This window comes from Mixophyes fleayi, chromosome 4 (genome assembly GCF_038048845.1).
Source record: "Mixophyes fleayi isolate aMixFle1 chromosome 4, aMixFle1.hap1, whole genome shotgun sequence".
Taxonomy (NCBI): Eukaryota; Metazoa; Chordata; class Amphibia; order Anura; family Limnodynastidae; genus Mixophyes; species Mixophyes fleayi.
This window is the reverse complement of record NC_134405.1, coordinates 34,214,858-34,239,981: the sequence shown is the minus strand read 5'-3', so window position 1 is coordinate 34,239,981 and position 25,124 is coordinate 34,214,858. Positions and strand designations below refer to the sequence as shown.

Sequence of the window (25,124 nt, the reverse complement as noted above, 5' to 3'; positions counted from 1 at the left end):
AGAGCAATTAGTGTACACATAACTGTTTATATACTAATCTCTACAATTATAATATTAATACTATTTGCAATTATTAGAGCAGTAATAGAGAAGGATAGAGGAGGTTTTTTTTTTCTTTTTTGGGCACTCCAAGTGCTTTTGGGTTGTCTCATATTCCCCAGTGTTTTACACTAAATTTTTATGGCTGTCAAAAAAAGCCATCTTTGTCAGCAATATCTATCTAATACAATATTTTTCACTACAAGTGATTTGGGGTGTGCAATATTCCCCAGTGTTTTACACTAATTTTTCTGGCTGTCAAAAAAAAGTCATCTTTTTCAGCAATATCTATCTAATACAATATTTTTCACTACAAGTGATTTGGGGTCATTAAAATAGATTCAAAGCAGTCCACCTATGAGCAGAATCAGCAACCAGGTTCTGTCACCAGTCCTGATGGTAGTGTTCCCAGTACGTCATCTGGGAAAGGCGAAGTAAAAGTACATCGTTTTTTTAAATCTGGGGAAAAAACACACCCAAAAAAAATTTACAGTGTTGAAGAGAAAAATAAGTGTAACTGAGGAAAAGTTAAGTTCTGATAAAAAAAAAATTGCCAACATGCCATTCTACACACGCAGTGGCAAAGAAAGAATGAGGCCTTCGCCTTTTTCTATTAGTGGCAGATCCAAAAATGTTAATGAGCCTCTTTCTTGTACGGTAACTCATGACCAAGCAAGACCAAGTAATTTGGAGTCTGAAAGTGGTGCACAACTACTGTTACGCGTCAAAGCCGAGCTGCAAGACATGCTGTAAGGCATTAGAGGATAATGTATGCTCTGAATCAGAAATGACACCAATCCCAGTGGAGAGTCCATCCACCAGTGGTATGTCTAATCGTGAGCATTCTGTTACTGTACCCATAAAGAAGGGCCCTTTCAGCAGTTCTGCTAATGTGTGCCTGAACAGCCCGAGTGTAGCCGGTGATACACCAATTGAGGATGCCACTTTGGAATTAGAAGAGGATGAGGGGGAAATTTGTGTAGGCGACGAGGGCGCTAATGAGGATGTTGATGAGGATGAGGTTGTTTGTGTAAGTTCTGCACCAGTGGCAGCAGTTCTGGCACGTGACACGAAAAAGGCCATTGTCATGCCTGGCCATAAAACAAAAAAAATCCACTTTTTATGTGTGGAATTATTTCTACCCAAATCCAGACAACAATTGTATAGCCATTTGTAGTGTATGCCAAGCCACAGTCAGTCGAGGGAGGGACCTTAACCATCTTGGATCCTCGTCTATGTTACGCCATTTAACGAGAGCTCATGGCAAAGTGTTGGGAAAAGCTGAAAGTTCTTCTCAAAAAAGTACAAGCACTCCATCATCAGCTAAGACCCTCCGCTCACCAACATCCCGACGGCTACAAAATACACCCACCACACCATCCTCATCAATATCCTTAGTAGCGCTCGGAGTTAGCCCGGCATCCCACTTAAGGCTAGATGACTCCTGCACTATTATTGATTCCTCTGAAGAAAGCGTTAGTCCCACTGCTGCTGCTGTTGCTGTTGCTTGGGGTGAATCGTCAGCCCAGAGGAAGGCCAAGAAAATGAGCAGTCCTACATTTCAACAATTAACTGTGAAACAATCATTTGCTAGGGGAAGCAAATATGACAGCAGTCACCCAGTCGCCAGGCGAATCACAGCCGCCATGGCTGCCATGTTAGTGTTAGATCTGCGTCCAATATCCACAATAAACGCAGCTGGTTTTTCACAGTTAATTGAGGTTTTGTGTCCGCGTTTCAGAATTCCATCGCAACACCATTTTTCCCGTAAAGCTCTTCCACAACTATACCAAAAAGTGTGTAAAAATGTAGAAATTGCGCTGAATAATGCCATTCTGTCCGCTGTCCACTTAACCACAGATATGTGGACAAGTGGAAGTGGTCAAACCAAAGAATATATGACTGTGACAGCCCACTGGGTTGGTCATTCACCTTCACCAGCAAGAACAGCAGCAGCATGTACACCCCTATGTAACATTTGTCACAGGCAGGCCACTCTTTGTATCACCGGCTTCACTAACAGGCATTGTCACTCACCGGACTGTGAGTGCCATTTCCCGTGTGTTCAGGAACCGTGGCCGTCCGCCATCCTAAGGGGCCTGCGCATGTGCAGCCCTTATCAAACCTTCAGTACCTTTTGCTTTTAATTGATTGGATGATCAGGCAACCCTCCCTATTTAAACCACCTGTGATCATTACCTGGTTGCCTGATCTTGGAGTCTCATTCCCCATGAGCCTCTGAAGGTGTTCCTGTGTTCCTCGTGTATTCGGCTCCTGCTGATTCCTGTTTACTGCTATTGTGGTTTCCAGACCACTTCAACTCTCCTGTGTTCATCGTGCCTGCACTCAGCTGATTCCTATCTGCTATTACTACCGGACTCCTGTTCGTTTCAACTCTCCTGTGTTCATCGTGCCTGCACTCAGCTGATTCCTAACCGCTGCCTCCGTTACTACTACAGAGTTCCTGATCGTCTCAACTCTCCTGGGTTTATCGTGTCAGCTCTCCGCTGCCTCCGTTACTACTACAGAGTTCTGATCGTCTCAACGCTTCAGTGTTTCTCGTGTCAGCTCTCCGCTGCCTCCGTTACTACTACAGGGTTCCAGACCGCCTCTACTCTCCCGTGTTCAGCGTGCCTTCTCTCCGCTACCTCCACCACTACTACTGGATACCAGACAGCCTCAACTCTCCCGTGTTCTTCATGTTTTCAGTTCCACTTACTACTGGTTCCTGAGTATTGCTTCGTTGATTCTGGATTACCTGCCGTGCGCTGCACCAACCTGATTACCGCTTCCACCCTCCAGTGGTCTCTCCTCCTGCCGGCCTTCAGCCGTTCAGGTATCCCTGCACGTCTCTCTGACAGCCTGCTCTCCTGAACCGCGGTATGCATACTTTCCATTGACTTTGCTTTTGTATTGCATATCCATCTGGACTGAGTTGTGTTCTCCTCCGGAGCCTCCTTTCCACTGAAGCTATTGTTACCATTGACTTTGTTTCCTATTGCCTGGATAGCTATTGTGACTTTGTATACTTCAAGCAGTGCTTGTCAGTTATCGTTGTATTGTGGATATCATCGTGGGATCCAGTTCTGTGTGCCCCGTGTATACTCTGCTTTACATTCATCTCCTCGTGCCCCTCCTCACATATATATAGCACCAGTTTCAAGTATCCTCTCACATAAGCAGTGGTACAACTTGCTATACGCAGACCACTGACTTCCCCGTTACCTACTTTCACCTGGATTCCATTCCTTCACTATAGACAGCGGTACAACTTGCTGTACGCAGACCGCTGACTCTCACTACCTCCTCGCTACTCCTGGACATACCTCCTCACTATAGCAGTGGTACAACTTGCTATACGCAGACCACTGACTTTCCTCACGTTTCCTTGTCCATCTGGTTCCTCGTGTACATTCATCTACTCATTACCAGTTGCTGCTAGTCATAGACTTTCCTCGAGCATTCTCTCACCATCTGCTGTTTCTCCTGTTCCGTTGTCACCCTGCTACCAGAGAACCATAGTACTAGCTACATTACTCTGGTAAGTCCATCATCTGGTGATATCCTGGGCAAAAACTCCTAGTGCCCGTGACAGGCACACAGCTAACAATTTGTTACGCAAACTAAGAGATGTGATTGATACATGGCTTATACCACTTGGACTCTCCCCAGGATATATCATTTCTGATAACGCCAACAATATAGTGTGAGCATTACAGCTGGGTGATTTCCAGCACATTCCCTGTTTTGCTCACACCATCAACTTGCTGGTGCAGAGATTCCTACGAAATAATTGTGAGGTGCAGGAAATGCTTTCGGTGGCCTGTAAAATTTCAGGCCATTTCAGGCATTCTGCCAGAGCATGTAGGAGATTGCAGCAGCTTCAAGACCAGTTTAACTTGCCCTGCCACCAACTTAAGCAAGAGGTGGTGACTAGGTGGAATTCCACCCTGTACATGCTTCAGAGGATGGAGGAACAGCGCAAAGCCATCCAAGCGTATTGCACAAGCCATGACATTGGGAAAGGAGGGGGGATGTATTTCACTCTTGCACAGTGGGGAATCCTTTCAGTGCTGTGCAAGGTGCTGAAACCATTTGAAGTTGTGACGTGTGAAGTGAGTGCAGACTCTGCTAGCTTGAGCCAAGTCATTCCTTTAATTAGACTATTGGAAGAGTAGCTTGAGAAACTGAAGGAGGAGATGAAAGCAAGCAATTTCGCAAAGTATGTTGTCCTTGTTGATCAAGTACTTAATTCGCTTCACAATGATCCTCGAGTTATTAAGATCTTGAACTCAGATCACTATGTTTTGGCCACTGTGCTTGATCCAAGGTTTAAGACCTAAACTGAGTCTTTACTTGTAAATGAGCGAGATGTGAACTTTTGCGAGGAGCTATTGCTCAGCAAGTTGGCCGCTGAACTGGGCCTTGGCTTGATGACGTGTCCTCCTTCACTTTCTCAAGCAGCTGCTGCTCGTAAAAAATTAAATTCCCCATAAAGAAGCAGGGAAGACGCAGGGGGCAGACCAGAACAGTTTAACATCTGGGCTGGTTTGAAGGATTTTTCCAAAAAATGTGTGACCTTGCCTATAACTCCATCCAATATGAGTATTAACATGCAAAAGATGGTGGAGGATTATTATCAAGAGGTAATTGATATGGGAATGTCAGACAGTCCCTTTCCTTACTGGGTAGAAAAGCAGGCCATTTGGAAACCCATGTACAAACTTGCTTTGCAATACCTAAGCTGCACACTCTCCAGTGTGTACTCTGAACGAGTGTTCAGCACAGCCCGGAACTTAGTCAATGATCGCCGTAGAAGGTTACTTCCCAAAAATGTGGAGAAAATGATGTTTATAAAAATGAACTACATCTTCCACGAGGAAGGCCTTCACCATCAAAGACATCCAAGCACTGACTGTTCTCTAATGGCGTATTCAAGCGGCGATGAATTGATAGTCTGTGATGATGATGTACACACTGATGAGGGTGAGGATGAAGCTGAAGATGATGACGATAACATGTTTTTAAAACTTTCTATTTAAGTGTAGGGTGCAATCTCCCCCTAAAGGGGAAAGGGACTTGGGGCATTTCCATATCACGTACCGTCTTAAAAGGCTGCTGTTTTGGCAATTTCTCATTATGGGTAGGGTGTCATACACAGACTGACCCCAAACTGGCTTTGTCCATTTAAATTAATATTGTACAGTCTATAACGCCTGCATTTTTTACTATTTTCTACCAGTGGAGGGGGGCCTAGAGAGACAGAAACCAAACTGCCTTTGTCCATTTCTTTATATATTTAACTATAAGTGTAGGGTGTAATATACACCCAAAGTTGATGGCTGCATTGCCAATATGCATAGATGGAGAGGAAGACAATCTGGTTTGTGTGTAGAATTAATGATGGCCTACCAGGAATTAAACTGTTTTTTTGATGAATTATTAGCTTTACAATTACATTACTTATCCAAGAAACAGGTGGAGCACTAAATTTGGTTAGTTTATGCCCAAAAACATTGATTTTTGAACAAAATAGCAAAACCAAACAAAACCAAAACCAAAACCAAAACAAGCAATGGTGGTTTGGCAAAACCAAAACCAAAGCCAAAACACGACGGTAATCCATATCCAAATCCAAAAACAAAACCAAAACACGGGGGTCAGTGAGCATCTCTAGTTGTAACAGATAAGTCCTGTACTTACAGGGTCACATCCAGGAAATCAGTGGAGATTTTACTGTAACTGTGGGTAAAATGTAAATTGATATGATCAGTGTTAAGAAATAAAACAAACCTCTGTTCGGAATCTCATAAGCATCCCAAATAATAAATAAAAAAATCAATGTAGTGACCATAAAGAATCTGGTTTGTCCTAAATATTCTCCTCCAGATATATAGGGACTCAAAGTCACCCATATGGAGGTTATAATGACTAGGAATAAGCCTGGTTCCCAATGCTGTTCCAATCGCCTGTAAATAATAAATATTATCAGCAATAAAATAATTGTAAAAATACAATCGATAATATCTAACCAACAAAGCAGGTTTGATAAGGACTCCTTACACAGTGGACCCTTTGGGTCCATAAGAGAAGTATCAAACCCAAGATCCATTAAAATATTTAATGTAATTGTCCAAGAGGGACTTAGCAACAGCAACAGGGTATCCTTGTGCAGAGTTCATTGACCAATAATGTTAAAAATTTTAAAGCATTTAAGAATATATTAGGAAAACATTCCATAAAGGTGGACTTAAGTTTGCTGCCAAACTTACCATAAACTTCTTGCGTGAAGATATGTGGACTTTGGCATCTAGGTTGAGTTGCAGGTGGCATATTTTGCTGAGTCCCGAACACTAGTGGGGGGTGGTGGTGTTTGGTGATGACACTGATGTAGAAACAGACGGTGCAGGTACATTGAGCAGACAGACTATGTAGGCTTGACTGTTGTATCATCATCAGCAACTCTCAAGCCTCAGCCGCTCTATTAAGGCATAAGTACTATACATTGTCTCCCGCACAAGAAATTTTTCTATTATATTACAGCATATTGTAGGATACACAAGGGTAATAGCAAGATGTTGGTTGTTATGAGTGATACAAAAATGATTATACTAGGTGCTACTTCCAGTAGTAATGAATTGCAATAGAAATAAAGGAAGAAAGTACTACTAAAGTGGAAGGCACACTAGATGAACAGCTGTTAGATCTAATAGTAAAGGGACATTCCACATAAATTCAAGAATTTATAAAGGTGGATAGAGATTTTGAATGGACACCACACATAAAACAAAAACATAAAATAAAATAAAAAAATAAAAATAAAAATAAAACAAGTGTTTTATTGGTATGCATTAAAGACAATTGGTTAAAAAGCGAAATATTAAAATTTCAGAGTCTGTGACAGGCTGATATATACAAAATAAATGAATGAATTAGTATAATGCGGGAGTTTTATGATAGTGAGATAAAATACATATATATCTCACCATCCGAAATTAATGCAATCTGTGTTGACTTCAGATGTCAAATTCAATAAAAGATCAGAAGTTCATACTTATAGTTTAGACTTTGTTAGGATATTTCAGCTATCATTAGTAGGACATACTTTGTCCATTAGTCGGTCATACATGCACAAATAAAGTCCCAGAGTATTTTTTACCATTCATATAAATACAACTGATGGTAGATATCAAATAAATTCCTAGAGCTAATGAAATAAATGAAAAGAGTGAAGTATAGGAATTATAATAATGAGCTTGTATTAGCAAATTCCAACAATCAAAGGTCTTAGAGTATGTTCATAATATCAGCCTCGAATATCAGATTGTTTTTATTGGTTACAGTCCCGATATTATCCCTTAAATAGGGATATTTATCTTAATATTCGTCAGTCGCCTTTGGACTTCTTCCTCTGACAACCAAGTATTAATTAATGGTATGGTTTCATTTCCATTTTTATGTATTACTCCTAACATTTGTCCCTCTCTAGTAAATACCGAAGAAAAGAAAGTGTTTAATACCTCTGCTTTTTCCTTAGTATCATTTATCAATTCACTCATCTCACTTCTTAGGGGTCCTATATTATCTTTTTTAATCCTTTTGCCATTTATATACTAATTTCCTTTTTGCATGTTTTATTACATTCCTTGTACCTACGGAAGGATTCCTCAGACCCTTCAGACTTAAACCATTTAAATGCACGCTTCTTCCTTTGCATTTCTTCCCTTACCTTTTTATTTAGCCACATTGGTTTAGACTTAATTCTTTTACATTTATTTCCCATAGGAATGATCTTATACGTGTATGTTTCCAACAACATTTTAAAGACAGCCCATTTTTCTTCCGTATTTTTTCCTTCAAAAACATTGTTGCAGCCTACATTCTACATTCTCTACCACACACACGCACACACACACGCACACACACACGCACACACACATGCACACACACATGCACACATGCACACACTAGAGTCAATTTTGGTACCAGTAAATTGACATAACAGTATGTTTTTTGATTGTGGAAGGAAAGCGGGACACACAGAGGAAACCCACACAAACACAGGGAGAACATACAAACTCCACACAGAGATGAGAACCTTTTCTTTGTCAGCTATATAATTCTGCTCCATGAGAAAAGATTTTCACTTTGTCTCATGATGGGTATGGTTCCGAGTATTACTATTTTACTGCATTTGGCTTGAACAAGAAGTAAGGAGTAGCACTTATCATCTGTTAACCCTTTGCAGTAAATACATTTTTGGTTGATTGCGTTAGATTAATGGTACCTCAAAGCACTATAAGTAGAAGTGCAGCTACTTGCTAAATAGTTCACTGTGTATGCCCTCCGTTCAACACCATACCTTAAGTAAACATAACCAAACTTATATAAAATAACGACACGGAGACTTGAGTAAAGTGGCACTAAAAAATTATTTTATTATACCCTAACTGTAACCTGGTGGCGGAGAAAGGGCACTGAGAATCAGCTCCAGCGATACCTAACCAAGCATGGACATGGCAATATAGCCTTAAGTCCACCCACTTCTCTCATAACCACACTGCTTGGCCGGCCCTAACCTGGCGAAGAGTAAACTGCACTCACCTTACTACTCACTCCCCCTCCCTCACTGAGGCGGGCGAGGCCCCTCCCCACGGAAGGGACAAGAGTAACCGATTGCCTTGTAAGCGGACAGATACCTGCGACCAATCACGATAGAGCCGTATATATCAGCCGCTGATCGCAGTGCCCTCCTCCCACACTGCTGGCCCTAGGGGCCAAGCAGCCTGCCACCAACCAAACCGAGCACTCTCCTCACCTCCAAACAAATGCTCTCCATAAAAATACGCAACCCCTCGTCCGAGAGGTGCACCCCGTCTCTCCTATAAAGATCCCCTTTATCTACTGTTATTTCAGGGTGATCTACCACAAAACCGCCGAGGGACCTGATGACCTTCCTAAGTGCGCTATTAAGTTTCCGCACCATTACTAGAATCTTTTTTAATGGGATCTGTGATCACCATGACAGCCTCGGGATCATAACTGACCAGCCCAAAACAATTGATGGCCACGTCTTATTAATGTAGTGCAGGTCTTCTCTTATTTTTATAATCAGCTCCAGGGACTTACCCTTACCCAGGTCGTTACCCCCAAGGTGAATAACTAATATGCCGGGGACTCCCCATCATTCTATCAGCTGTTTTAACCAGGGCAAAAAACATTCCCTTACTAAGCCCCGCCTACCTAACCAATAAACTCGGATATTTCCTATCCTGGAAAAACTCATCTGGCCCTCTGTCTGATTAGCTGCCCAGAAAATGTAGGAGTGCCCAATGATCCAGATATCTCTCGCATTAACCACAGCATCTAAAAAAGAGAAAAGTGTTAAATACTGCAAACCTTACCGGATCATCACATACAGCACAAAGGTGCACATAGTAAATTGACAAAGGCAGCCCGTCAGACAGGCATGGAGCATAGCTGCTAAAGGAAAGGAAACGGGGGTGAATGGGTATGGGTAAGGGTAAGTTACTCACACGAAGGTGAAACCCGATCAAACCCCAGAGGCACACCACTGATCAGGCCTCTGGAGAAAAAAAAAACACGGGAGAAAGCCCTTCGCACCCTCGCTCAACGCGACGAGCAGATAAGTCTTGAGTAACAGGATAGGGGATAGGGGACCAAACAAAATGTAATGAAGAACAAGTACCGAACTATTTTGACAGTGAACAAAACAACTATAAATGAGAACCAGGAAGTGAAAAGATAAGGTAAAAGAACACAATCTTCACATTTACAAATATCAACTTTAAACATTAGGCCTAATATAACTTTGGTAAGCCGCAGATTTCCATCTCCCTAGTGATTTAATAGCGTCCACTGAAGCCCCTGACAAAGCCGCGGTGGTGGCTGCACCAATTCTAAATGAATGTGAGCTGAAACGGGAAGGGTTAAAACCTAGCAACTTAATCGCTTGTTTCAAAACAGCATTGAATTGATATCTTGTCAGCTGTGATTTGTTTCTATGGATCAGGAAAATTGAATTACAGGGCCTGATTAAACTAAATTGGGTAGCTAACTCGACTGGACATAACTCTTTATCATTTTGGGCCTACAAATTTACCCAGCAACCTCTTCCTTTTTGATCCGTTTTTTGAGCTGGCAATCTTACAGCTCAGATGATCGCCACGTATGACCATGTTTTCCATAAGCAATCCTGTAAGACCCTGACCTGAAGCCAGACCCACTAGCTCCGACACCCTGAAAGCCCCAAAAAATGCTAAGCTGAATGCAGTCCGAAACAACAGGACCTCGTATTCGTCCCACGCTACCTCAACTAACATCTGCAACAATTGTGATAAAATCTGCGTGGTAATGGGTTGACGTGTGTCAGCTTTGAGCGGTCTCTCCTTTGCCCAACCTTTGAGAGCCTTAGATATTAAAAAACCTCTAGTTATGTCTACCGTGCCATTCAGCCGCAACATAAACGAAATACCCGCTAGTGAAGATGACATACTAGCCCTAGACGCTTCCTTTTGCAATACTTCAACCACATGAACTCCATTACCGCCTCCTGCTGTGCTGACTCCGACTTGTCTTTGGTGGCACTGAACTGGACCCACTGCTGCCACGTTGCCCGATAAATTCGCAACGTTGACTGTGCTAGACCGCGTTCTGCTAGGCCTCTTATGCCGGCGTGATGATCTGCCAAACATAAGGGGGACAGGGAATGCCTATGCTATGTGCCTGAGGGGCCAGTTCCCAAAATCTCCTCCATTGAAAACGGAACAGGGCATCCGCTATTTCGTTGTTAACCCCAGGTACATGACGTGCATTAAATGTTATCTCGTGTTCCAGGCATCGAAGTATAAGATGGCGCAGCTAGGCTATTGCCTGCGGGGAGGATGCGCTCTGGTTATTGACAGACTGTACTACCCCCAGATTATCACACCAAAAAACAACGTGGTTGCCCCGAAGGGCAACCGGCCATAGCTCAATGGCCACCACAATCGGGAATAGTTCCAACACAACCAAATTCTTAACCCATCCGCTTCTATGCCAAGACTCTGGCCAGGCCTCTGCACACCATTGACCACCCAGGTAAGCTCCAAAACCCTGTGCCCCCGAGGCATCCGTGAACAGCTCAAGGGTAGTGTTGTTTACCGGGGGGGTGGGCCAAATCCTTTTACCATTAAAATTCTTTAGAAACATTCGCCAAACGTGGAGATCATCTTTAATTTCCTGTGACAGCCGGACTGCTGAATGGGGTTTACTCTTACCCACTATGGCTCTTTGCAATTTACGACAAAAAACCCTACCCATTGGAATTACTCTGCAGCAAAGTTAAAAAGCCCTAGTAGTGACTGAACTTTCTTTAGTGACATAGAGGGTGATCTAAGTGTGACCCCAATTGCCTCTTCCATTTTTTTCAACTTATCCTCCGGGAGTCTACAACAACCCACTTCTGAGTCGATCTCAATGCCCAAAAAGGCTAAACAATGGGTAGGCCCTTCTGTCTTATCACTGGCGATGGTAACTCCCATCACCGTAAACAATGCCTGTGCTGATTTAAGCACATCTAAACAACGGCTGGACTTGTCTGGGCCAATAATCAGGAAATCATCTAGGTAGGGAGCGATCCCCCTGTGGCCGGTCCCAGTCTGAATGCACCAGTGAAGGAAGCTGCTAAACTTCTCAAAAAGGGCACATGAAATCGAGCAGCCCATGGGTAGGCAGCGGTCGACATAAAACCCGCCGCGGTGTCTAAAACCCATAAACTGAAACGATTCAGGATGGAGCGACAACAGACGAAAAGCTGACTCAATGTCAATCTTGGCCATCAGGGCCCCTTCCCCATACTCCTGAACTAGGGCAAGGGCATACTCAAATGACTAATATTGAACCGCACTGACTGCTGGGTCTATGGCGTCATTTACTGACTCGCCTAATGGGTAAGACAGGTGTTGAATGAGTCGAAACTTCCCTTTTGCTTTTTTGGGCACCACACCAACAGGGGACACAACCAAATTGGGAATTGGTACGTTCAAAAAGGGGCCTAACATCCGGCCTAACCGGACTTCCTTGGCGATTTTCTCATCCAGGATTTCTGGGAATATAACAGCTGATTTCAGGTTATGGGGCCATGGTAAATCTAATTTTTTCAGGATAGGAATACGGAAGCCAAAATGGAAACCTTCCTTAATTATGGCTGCAGCCTCGGCGTCGCTATACAGCGACAGCCACTTATCTAATTGCTCAAGCTTAATTGGGGATTTGGCCTTGACCCTGAGCTGTTGTAGCAGCCCCGCGTCCACACCCACCCCCAGGTCTGGTTCTAATGCACTCTGATGCGGGATGGAAACCGCTACACATTGAACAGGAGTGGCGGAATCTGCACGCTGTACCCCTCTGGCACGTCCCTGAATTGAACGCGAAACACTTTCCTTTGCCGGGGAGGGTTTGTTGCGCCCTCCCCGCCCCAGGAAACCTCATCCCTTGAGAGACCCCCTGCCGTTGACTGCTTGGCCTCATGAGGTCCATCCACGTGTCTATGACCTTAAAGCCTAACGCCTGAGGGTACAGTGACCTGCGTACCGATGACGTCGGAGCCTGAGCACTGACACCCCCTGCTGATCCCCTGACGCTATTGTCCAGGAATGGGCTAGGGGGAAAATAAAGTTGGTGGGGCTGGCTGACTACTTCCCTTTCCCTCCTATGTGGATGCAGCACAGGAGGGGTTAATGGCAGGACTAGCCCTGCGCTACTGTGAGAAACCTCACTGGCTCCCCCTGGTGGCCTACTCCCGTCACTTCTGTCCCTGTGTAGATTGTAGCGATGGGGAGGGGGTGTTTGCGCCCCCCCTTCTGCTGCCTGACCTTCATTAGCGCGCGCTTGCCGCTGCGCTAATGTGTTGGATTCCCCCCCAACTGAAAGTCTGACTCCAGCGCAGGGAGCACTCTCCCTTGCTGGAGCCCGGGCTCTGCGCCTGCGCAGGCCCGCCGGAGGTTCAGTCTGAACCGCCGAGCCGCGCCCGCGTCCCCTCCTCACTCTGGAGGCTCTCAGGGGAGGTAAATCGCCCCCCACCCCCGACCCTAGCCCAGAACCTATGCTTCCCCCGCCGCTGCTGCTCAAACCAGGCCCCGCGCTCGTATCTCCAAAATGGCGTCGAGACACGCCGGGAGATGGGGAGCGGAGGCGGGCTGGCCTGGACACTACCCTCTTTGGACGGGGCATGTTAGCGGGGAACAAGGAATTGAGGGGAGGGGAGCAGGGGGGTAAAATGGATGAATGAAAACGGAGAGAGGAAGGAAAGAAAGAAAGAAAAGAGAAAATGAGGGAGAGGAAAAACAATAGAAAAAAAGGGGGAAAACAAGAAAAGATATAAGGAAAAACAGGGAAATAAGTTATCAGAAACGAGAAAGGAATGAAAGGAAAAAGTATACAGAAAATAAACTTATATTCCTATCTGGCTCGACGTGGCCTTCCCTCCTGGATTTTCCAAGACGAGTGACTGATCAAAATGAGTGCCTCCCCTCTACCAACCACAAAGGACCTCCCCTCATCCCCATTGGCCAGCAAAAAACCTCATGTTAACTCTTCAAGGTCAGTGCACACTACGAAGCAGCACTGTCACTATTTACTTTCGTTCGTCTAAAGGGGACTCTCTTGTACATCTGGTATAATTTCTGAAAGAAGATATTGGCTTTCCTATTTGTTTCTCCACTTCAGCCATTGTAGTTCAATGTGATAACCATTATCTTGCAAGAGCAATGATATGTTCTCAAAACATTATTTCACTAGATTTTAAGACACTTCTTGGTTTATGAGTTTTGCCTAACAGCACGGATTACAGAGTATGCATTGGTGCTTTTTATACATATCAAAACGTTCCAGAGTGATTTAATTTATTATTTATGTGTTTATTATATACACCTAAATTGGTGCCACCTTTTATTTGTTACATTAAGGAATTTTTGGGCACTTTCCTTCGGTTTGACTGACAAGTTACTGGTGCTTTATGCTTAATATATTTTTCCCATTGTTTTGATGGGCCTATTTTTATTATTGTGCTGTGTGTTACAGGATATCATCACTCTTTGCACCAAGTAAGCCACAATCTCTCTTCTACTTGTACCCTAGTGCCAGATCACTGCCAGTAAAGCAAATTTTTAGCCTTTTAATTAAATCAGATTAACCCCTCCATTATTCACTTCCTTTATATCATATGCTAATTATAGATGCCATATCTTGTAAGTAATGCATTCGATCCATCTATAATTAGATGTAATTACTGAATCACACATTACCAGTTTCCTTAGTGAGAAGTTCCAAAGCAGGACCACTCTTACAGTGAAAAACACAATTCTATACTTATAGAGAAACCTCCTCTCTTCCAGTCCAGTAAGAAGCACCTTTTGATATTGATGCCTTTGTTATTTGCATGTACTCAACAAATAAGCTTTATTTTCAATAGTAGACTTTTATAATTGCTGTAATATGCTCTATCTTCTCTCTTTCATTGTAGGTTATGTCAATCAACTCAGACATCGCAGCAACGACGGCTCATATGGAGCTTTCCCTGGGACTAACTCCGGCACCTGGTAACTGCTCCTCTCCATCTAAGCACAACAATAATTCTGCAAAATTTCCTCACTTTATTTACCCTTCTATTGTTTTCCTTCAGGCTCACGGCTTATGTTGCCAAAGTCTTTGCTATGGCCAATGATGTGACCGATATTGACAAAAATATTCTGTGTGGTTCCATCAAGTGGCTTCTCCTAGAGAAGCAAAAGCCAGATGGGATGTTCCAAGAGAATATTCCCATTAGTGGTCAGTACATGAAGGTAAGAGCATCATACAATAGGGCTCCAGCAGACCATGGAGACAGGCCACCACTAATTATAGCTAAGTGCAGCCAGATGGTGGACATCTAGGTGTAAAGGATTCCAACCTACACTAGACATAGGATCATTACAGTAATATTTATCCAAGTAAAATGTGAGCTCCATATATATGAATTCCAGGTGTGTTCATATTCATAATACCCAGAACAGTCTCACGAAAACATGGACCTATGGAATCCTTACATGTCATATAGATAAATCACTGTTCTCTGTCACACAGGGTGGTCTCGGGAGATCATCAGATCCAGACATCGCCATCACTTCTTTTGTTCTCATTGCTTTACTGGAGAGTCAGAAAATCTGTAATGCTCATGTCAATGTAAGTTCCTGGTACAAAGAGCTGACAATCTATTTTTAAGTGAAATGTAATAATCTAATTATTACAACTAAATAAGAGTAACTGCTTTTTGTCACTTACATCTCATTACTTGATCTTTAGAATCTGCAGCACAGCATTGTTAAGACTACAAACTTCCTATCAGAACGGTATCACTCTCTGAGCCAACCACATTCCATTGCTATCACCTCATACGCACTTGCTCTGGCTGGGAAATTGCAGAATTCAAATAAATTACTTTCTTCAGCAACAGGTAATGAACCAGGTGCAAGTAGAGGATTTTCTAAGAGCTATTTTTGGATGTGTTATGGGATTCAATACACCTGAAATCAATGGTGCCATACCTAGACAGTCAAATTTCTGTAAAAAAAGCAAAAAATTGGGTTTAGCTTGAATGGGTTATATTGGCTGAATTACCCTACAACTCTAAGTACAGTATCTGAGTTATGGGTATTAAAGGAAATAATCCTCACAGGTTGTAAATTTTACATAATGTGAAAGTTAAAGGGGAAGTTATTTTTTGGAAACACATATTGCTCTCGTGTAGTCCATTCTTTTGAGGACGCCACTGTTTCCTGCATTTGATTTCAAGTCTCCTGTGTCTGTAAGAAAGCAGAGTAGAGAGTTTCAGTCCTTTGGACTTTACCAACCCAATTCAAGTAATTAGAATGGGCGTTAGCAATGTATGCTTCAGCTGGTCAGATTGGCCATTACTCCTGCCAAATCAGACCAAAGATCCATAGATTTTACATTTCTATTCAAGTCATGCTGACAACTCTGACCTCTGCAAGCTCCATTGTGTCTGAATCAATATTATACAGGCAACAGTGGGATCAAAGTAAAGGTCTACAAGGTAGATGAAAAATGAAAAAATATCAGGAGTTGTCTATAAGTGGACAACCACTTTAATAGTGCCAGGGAGGTAGGAGTCAGGTACCAATTGTGTCATAATTTATTGAAATGTATCTCCATTGCCAATATACCATTTCTCTCTGTCTTGTCCAGACAAAACTCATTGGGATGTACAAGGCTCCAAACTTATCTCTTTGGAGGCCACATCTTATGCTCTCCTAACCCTCCTATACCTGGAAGATTATGAACTGACAGTCCCTATAGCAGTCTGGCTCAGTGAGCAGCAATTTTATGGCGAGAAATATGGATCAACACAAGTGAGTGATAGCGAAAACTTTCATCTTACATTGCGTCTTCCCTTGCTGTTCTAGCCAATTTTCTCATGTCTGTTTTCTCAAGGATTTCAAAATATCTTTAATATTAGTATTTTATTTATATAGCACCAATCATACACAGTGCTGTATAGAGTATATGTTATCAATCACAGGGGAGGGCTGGAAAAGTTTAGCCTAGGGGGCAAGACTCGACTTAGCAGCCTATTTTAAAGGGAAAAAAAATGCAGGTGGCCGAGTGACTCAGCTCAAAATAGCCCACTAAGGGACTGGCCCAGGGGGCAGATGCCCCCCTGCCCCCCAGCACAGCCTGCCCCTGGTCCTTGTCACATTGGGGTTTACAGTCCAAATTCCCTACCACACACTTTGAGGTCCATTTTGTCAGAAGATAATTAAACTACCGATGTGTTTCTGGTATGTGGGTGGAAACAGGAACATGTGGAGGAATCCTTCGCAAACATGGGGAGAGCATACAAATTCCACATAGATAGGGCCCTGGTCATGACCCCAGTCCTGTGAAGCAATCATACTAATCACAGTTCCACTATGCTGTCTATCTCAATAAGATTCCTTTTCATGTTCTAGACACGTTTTTCATGTCTAATCTTTCAAGGCAATCAAAATTATATTTTTATTCTGAATCTCTCTAGGCTACCATCATGCTCTTCCAGGCACTGGCTGAGTATCAGTCAAAAAACAAGAACCTCAAGGTGTGGAATATGGATGTTTCATTATACTTACCTGAGAGAAATGACATAAAAAATTACCGCATCAGTCTAGAGAATGCCCTACAGGCTCGTTCTGATGAGGTGAGAACTGAATATGCTGCATGGAGATTTGTGTCACATAAAATATGATTGTATTGAAAGCAATGTCTACACACGCTAGGTGACTCTGTCTGACCTCACTCCTACACACAATGGTGGTGGCAGCAAATTTATTGGCTGATCCAATGTTTCTCTGAATTATTCCTATCATTAATACTGTGATACAAATATTTTCAAGAGTGTTTATAGTTTAGAGAATATGATCAAATACCAATAATAACATTCGAGGTTAGATTTACTTAATGCAATAGATAAATAATAGCTATAATTTGATTGGCTGCTTTGTGCAACACCTCCACTTTTTCTTTTTAGAAGTCTTAATAAATATACCCCTTGGTACAAAAAAATTGTGAGGTTTTACTATGCAGTGTAGATACCTCATGAAATCTTCACCATCAACACCTTCATCATCAACATCCTCATTATTTGTTCATAGTTCAGCATCCAGGGCCTGACTCACTAAGGATCTTAACTTAAGAAACTTCTTATTTCAGTCTCCTGGACAAAACCATGTTACAATACAAGGGGTACAAATTAGTTTTCTGTTTTGCACATAAGTTAAATACTGACTTTTTTTTCATGTAGCACACAAATACTTGATAGCTTATTTGTACACTGACATTTAAGGTTGATGTTTGTGTGCTACATGAAAAAACAGTCAGTATTTAACTTATGTGCAAAACAGAATACTAATTTGCACCCCTTGCATTGTAAGATGGTTTTGTCCAGGAGACTGAAATAAGAAGTTTCTCAAGTTAAGATCCTTAATGAATCAGGCCCCCAGTTTGCAAATGCAACCTGACTCAGCTAATGAAATCTGTGATTTCCAATAAGAACCATTGTGCTCCAGGGTAGCTGCTGCTGCTGCTGTGGGTGAAACTTCCATACAAACGGAACCAAGAAGAGTAGGGATAGTTTTAAACAACAATTACCTGTGAAATAATCATTTGCAAGAGGAACCAGGTACGACAGCCAGCATCCTGTTGCACAGCAGATCACTAAAGCCATGACAGGATGTGCATCCAATTTCCTCATTCAATGCATCAGCTTTTGGAATGTAAGTTGAGGTCATGTGTCCACGCTACCAAATTCCATCTCAATTCCATTTCTACTTCTACCAGGAGGTTGAACAAAAAGTAAATCAGTCTCTACAAAATGTCATTGTACTGACTATCCATTTAATTACGGATATGTGCACAAGTGGTACTGGTTAAACAACAGATGGCATAACTGTGGAAGCCCACTGGATAGATGTATTGCTTTCTGCAGCAGCAGCGCCTATAACATCATCATCCTCATCCTTTCAGCATAGTAGCGCTAGCAAACAATGCCAAGTCATTCACAGGCAAGCTGCTCTCTGTATTGCTTCACTAAAAGCAATACCAATTTCAATTTGTTGAAAAACTTCAGGAATGTCATATCAAAAATGAGAGGTCCGTTTAGGAGATGCTGTCTGTGGTCCGTAAAATTTCTCAACATTTTTAGCATTCAGTAATCACATTTCTAACATTGCAGCAGCTGCAAAATAATATTATCTGCCACGACACCAACTGATGCAAGAGGTAGTAACCAGATGGAATTCCACACTTTTATGTGTCAGCGACTGGAGGAACAGCAACAAGCCATCAAGATACACACACCAAGCAATGAGATAGGAAGAGGGTGGACATTTTACCTAACTCCAGCAAAGTTGAGAATACTTACTGTTTAATGGAAGCTACTGAAACCATTTGACAATGTAAAAATTAAGTGAGTTCAGACTCTGCAAGCCTGAGCTCAGTCATACCCCCTAATCAAACTAGAGGAACAGGAGCTAAATAAGCTGAAGAATGAGATAAAAATAAGCTATTCTGCTCAGTATATTGGCCTTGTAGATTGAGTTCTTTATACGCTTTGCCAGGACCCAAGGGTTTGCAGCACCCTGAAGTTGTATCACTATATTGGTAGCCATGCATGATCCTAGCATTAAGTCTGATGTAATGTCTTTCTTTCAAACTGACACAAATCTTCAAAAATGTAAACAGCTCCTTGTGAACAAGCTGTCGGCTCACATTTCCCCTGTTTCAGCTTCTGCTAAAATGGTCCCTCTGCAGAGCCTCAATCTGATACACCTTGTATTAGTAGAATGCTGGAGGATTGCTTTAATGATAATATGCAAATTAGCATCTCGGACAGTTCCTTTCAAGTCTGGGAGGAAAAAAATGCAATTTGAAGCCCCTTGTACAAACAAGCTATGGTGTACTTAAGCTGCCCACCCTCCAGCATGTGCTGTCAAAGAGTGTTTAGCACAGATAGGAACATTGTGAGCAATCATTGTAGAAGTCTATATCCCAAAAATGTAGAAAAATTGAACTTCATCAAAATGAGCTACAAATTGTATGGGGAATACGGAGGTTGCTGCCAATTACAAACATAATTTGTTATATAGTGAGGATGAACTAATATGGTGGGATGATGATATTGACATCAGTGATGAGGATGATGAAGAGGATGATGACGTTGCCAACATTGAGAAGATCCCCACTGTTGGCCTAAAGCCCATTAGTAAACAGAACAAGCTCTTCAGCCACAAAAGTGTTGGTTAGGTGCTTGGTTTGTTTAAATATGCATGTACTTTTTAATATACAACATAATGGTGGATGGGAGGGTCAAAGTACAATTCCATCTTGCACTATTTTACATTATGGGCTATGCCCAGCTTGGTCTGTCTTCTTGTCTAAAATATATTTTGATGGAGCTGATATCCATTTAATGAGCTTCTATTACTGCCTTTCTACAATGTGTCACAAATGCTATCTAACGTTGCAAATATTGTTTTCAGTGATCTATCTCCCACCATTTAACTTCTGTGTGCAGGCCAACTAGGATAATCATCTTGTCTAAAATGTCTATTAATGGTGTTGCTATACATCTAATGAGCTTTTATTTCTGCATCTCTACATTAAGTAATACACATTGTAAAACATTTAAAATATTGTGTTTGTGGTCTCCCATATTTTAAGGCCACCTAAGTCTATCATCTTGTCTAAAATGTCTATTGATGCCACTACTATCTGTCTAGTGAGCATTTATTACTGCCGCTCTACAATGTATCACCAATGCTGTGTATCCTTTAAAATAACAAATAAATCTATTGTTTTTCTCTCACCATTTCACTTCTGGATGAGGCCCACCTTGGTTTATCCTCTTTTCTAAAATGATCATCCAATCTTGTCTGTCAGTGCTCCACCTGTATTTTTCACAGGTGTGAAATGTATGAACAAGAACATAATTATACCTGTTTTTCACAATTCCTAATGAATTACAGATCCAAAACCAAAACACCGGAGGCTTTTTGGTCAAAACCAAAACAGAACACAAGACAATTTTAGAACCAAAAGTCAAAGCCAAAACATGGGGGGCCTGCGCACATCTCTAATAAAAATATTATACTCCATCAATGCTTTACATTTGAGCAGGAAATATGACCTTAATGGTAGTTACCTGATTTAGATAGAATTCAGGAAATCATTTTTTTTTTAATAATTATATTTTATGAGGTTACTGCTGCCTTATCTAATAAGGCTCTTGACAATCTAACTCTTGGGACTCATTTTTATGCCTTTAATTGATCCCGATGATTACACTTTTAATATATAGAGAGAAAACAAAACACTCATTTTGCCTAGAAGAAGGGATTTTATAATTCATCCCCTGTGTATACCTAAGAATGTCCGCTGCTCATGGACCAGTGGTGTTTGCTTGTCAACAAAAAACAAAATATGCCAACTAGTGCCTGAGAGTAATGATTTAATATTACTGTCTCACTGAAATAGGAAGTTGGTGGTCTCATGCCACTTGTGTTTTAAGTGAAGTTCATACATTCAACTTGTGATTTCTCGTAATCGAGAAGAGGTAGTTATAGTCTATAAAATATCAACATTAAATATAAATATTGTATTCGTGTCTGGCTTATAACTTCACCTTCTTTTTTACAGACCAAAATAAATAAAGATTTTGTAGTGAAGGCAAAAGGAAATGGGCAAGCTACTCTAACGGTGAGAAATGGCAAAATTCATATTTTCAATCATTACAATTGCATTACTTTTATAGGGGTATTGGTAAAGTTTATACACAAGACATAAATGTACAGAACCTAAAGTGAATAGCCATGCAAACATTGGAGAGAACATTATAAATATACAGCATATATTATACAATACAAAGGCTGTTTTGTTGCATCCACTGGGACACTCTTACATTGGAATCTCTATCCTAGCAAGGACAATGCTTATACTGATAAAGGTCAATTCTGAATTGTAGACATGCTTATTTTATCAAATAAGCAAATAAGAATACTCTTAAATTACTAATTGATGAGTCCCCCAGTGGAAAAAAATATGAAACTGAATGCAAAAATGAGATTTCCGAAGTAGACAAAAGGTAAAAAAAAATTCTTTAAAGGACTGTCTGCAATCACTTACAAGTCTCATAATTATTATTTTAATGGAGGAAAGAGCCTCTTGTGGCCCCTGTTAAGTAAGGAAGGCTTCTCTAAATGCTAATAATATTGTCTTGTACACTGGTGGAGAGTATAGTCCTTTCTTTACACAACAGACCATTCTACTACTCAGCTCCACCCATCAAGAACCTATCCCTCCGGTCAATGCCATCTTTATGTTGCCAGCCAGGCCCACAATGTGCGTAAAAACACAAACATTTGCTCTGCAGCTTCACAAATGACCTTTACGGTAATGAATGAGTTGTAAAAATAATCCTTATGATTAAATATTCTGAAGTTGTAATGAAGATAAACAAATTGTGGTAACAGTAAATATAATCTCTAGCATTTTCTATAAAGTTTGAAGACGTGTCATAAGTAGAAGGTTTTTTCTGAATATTTTCTTATGTTAGACAGTTGAGTTCCTATCTGATGGGCCACTCTGGTAGACTGTTTCCATGACTGTTATAGAATATATTATCCATATAATACTTATGGCTGCCAACATGTAAGAATAATTTTCAGGAACGCAGTAGCGCTAACCAGGTACTTCTAGTGAAGCCACTCCTGGAAAGTGAGCCTTTCTTTATTAAGTTCCCCACAATTCCATGGTCACTTGGCATGCTATGGGTACCATGACATTGTATTGTAATGAAAATAGTTATTTTCAGAAAAAAATTAATGTGTTCTACTATACCGGATATACACTAGATGCATTCATATTGTAAGCTTAACCCATATGTAGTACATGAGAATACAGTCAAATAACATGTTGTTGCTGATGACATCACTCTCTGTGCAGGTGATGGCGGTGTACTATGAGATAAAGACGGAGAAGGAAAAACAGTGCAATACTTTTGATCTTTCTATCACTGTGAAGGACGAGCCTTATGGTGAGTATGAACGTCATTGTATTTTTTATTGGACAGTAAATATTATATAGGTAATAATGTATAGTGTACTGAGATTATAAGGATATTGAAAACAGCTCAGAGTCAGGCGCCATCCCCGCACTTCTCTTAGGTGCCAGGGAAAGGAAATCTGCCTCTCTTCCTGCTTGCGTCCTGTTGCCTAGCAATGGGACGGTCTTCCGGCCTGAGGACTACATCGCGCCGCACGCATGCGCTATAGCATCCACGTCCTGTTGTCTAGCAGTTCTCAGGCTCTGTCGGTGGTCAGCTGTGTTCTAACTGCCAAATCAGCTCTCCTCCAAATGGGGCCAACTTTCTCCTATAATAGAATCCCACTGACACCAATGTGTTGTCAGAGTATTGGTTCACCAGCTTTAGTGTTCCTGTTGCATGTTGGCTTCTGGCTCGTTTCTTGGACTCCCCCTTTTTATCGCCTGGTACCTTGCTTCTCGCTCTGGTTATGACCTCGACCTGCCTCTGACTCATCTCCTGGATCATTTGGTTTTGACCCATATTGTTCAACCATTCCTGTTCACCACACCACTGCACTGATGACTAACTCGGAGAACAGTGACCTGCGCACCTTATGCGCTCCTTGGCAAGGGTCCATGGTGAACACCTGCCTGTTTGCATTAATACCAGTCAGTGGTGATTCCAGCAACTTTTAACATGACAGAATGCACAAAGAGTGGAACAGCAGGAGGCTAATCAAGCCCAACTCTTGTAATGTATCTAGGGAGTGGTATCCTGCATAGACTTCCTTCAAGGCTCGGTATCAGCTCGCCCAGCTGCACCAACTCTGACGGTAACCACCTCTGCCACCACCAGTACTACCAGTGCCAGAGAGATGCGCATCCCTTCTCCAGAAAACTATGATAGGGATTCTAAGAAGTGCCGTGAGTTTCTCAACCAGTGGGCCATTCGATTCGAATTGGCACCAGTAAATTTTATTTCTACAAGAACCAAAGTGACATATAATTTCTCTTTCCATTCAAGCACTAACCTGGGCATGTGGGAACGTGATGACTTCATTCTTCAGAATTCTATGATTTTAATTGAAACCTTTGGCAAAGTCTTTGACAAGCCTGGTCGCATGACCTTTGTTGTTTCTGGCCTTCTTGGTCTATGTCAGGGACCACTATCTGCAAGCAAGTACAAGCTACAATTACAGACTCTAGCTTCCAAACTTTATTGGAATGATGAGGCACTGACCACCACCTTCTGGCTAGGGTTGAATGAATGCATAAAGGATGATCTGGTTTTGCGTGATCTTTCCTCTAGGCTTGAGGATCTAATCTCCCTTTGTATGAAAGTGGACATACTTCACCTAGAGCGCACCCAAGAACATGATCGCTCATGTCACTCCTTTCCTCATCTTGCACACTACTTCCTGGCTCCGATATCCACCACCGAAGAGCCCATGCTGATCAGCCACTCATGCCTTCCTCCAGAGGAACGGCACAAGAGCATGAAGAATCTGCTATGTTTCTACTGTGTATCGGGTCATCGCCTCTTCTTCTGTCCCAAGAAACCATAAAACACCTCCTTCTAGGTGATAGCAGGGAGGTCGACCTAGGATCCCAGTCCACTACTCCCTATTCCCAGAAGGAGTCTGAATTCCTTATGCTGGGGACCCTCCTCTCTCCTCAAGGTCGTCAACCTTTGTTAGCCTTTGTAGATTAGGATTTGTGGGGAACTGCGTATCCTCAAGTTTGGTCTCAGAGATCCATCTCCAATGCCACTTCCTTGCCGCAGCCTCCAACACTGCACTCGGTGGACGGTAACCGAGTCTCCAATGGCTCTATCGTCTGTGTGACCAATCCCATCCATCTGCTGGTAGGACATTTCCAATCCGAATGGATAAGCTATCAGGCTCTCATGCAATCCGCAAATCCATTAATTTTGGTTTTACCCTGGCTGAGAACGCACTCTTCACAATTCGACTGGCTACGTGCGCAAGTTATTTCTTGGGTCCCGCTATGCAAGATGCACTGTCTAAGGTCTTTCCAACCTTCCAAACTGATGATTTCCTGTCTAGTTGTCTCTTCCCATGCACTTCTTCCCAAAATTTACTCCGACTTTCACGATATATTCAGCAAAACAGCCTCAAAACTGCTGCATCCTCATTGACCCTGGGACTGCCCCATTGATCTGGTGCCAGGCAAAAGTATTCCCAGACTCAGGGTGTACTAGCTGTCCCTCTCAGATCAATTGTCACAGTACATCTCAGAGAAGCTCAAACAAGGATTCATTCGGAAATCATACTCCCTGTCTGTGCAGGTTTTTCTTTGTAAAAAAAGGACGACACCCTTAGGCTACCATAAACTCAATGCAATCACGGTAATGAAACACTACCTGCTCCCCCGTTTTCCGGAGTTATATGATCAAATCCGTGGGGCACACATCTTCACAAAATTGGACCTCAGAAGTGCCTATAACCTAA

The 25,124-nt window shown here is 42.1% G+C and overlaps 1 protein-coding gene across 1 annotated transcript in view; it reads left to right on the top strand.

Moving 5' to 3' along the window:
• Nucleotides 1–25,124, top strand: part of LOC142151179 (complement C3-like) — a 141,174-nt gene that overhangs the window by 80,207 nt on the left and 35,843 nt on the right. Inside the window, exons 25-32 of the mRNA XM_075206545.1 lie at nt 14,564–14,639; nt 14,723–14,882; nt 15,163–15,261; nt 15,382–15,532; nt 16,285–16,448; nt 17,114–17,272; nt 21,268–21,327; nt 22,573–22,663. Of these exons, the coding sequence (XP_075062646.1) occupies nt 14,564–14,639; nt 14,723–14,882; nt 15,163–15,261; nt 15,382–15,532; nt 16,285–16,448; nt 17,114–17,272; nt 21,268–21,327; nt 22,573–22,663 (960 nt within the window). The remainder of the gene's footprint in view (nt 1–14,563; nt 14,640–14,722; nt 14,883–15,162; nt 15,262–15,381; nt 15,533–16,284; nt 16,449–17,113; nt 17,273–21,267; nt 21,328–22,572; nt 22,664–25,124) is intronic.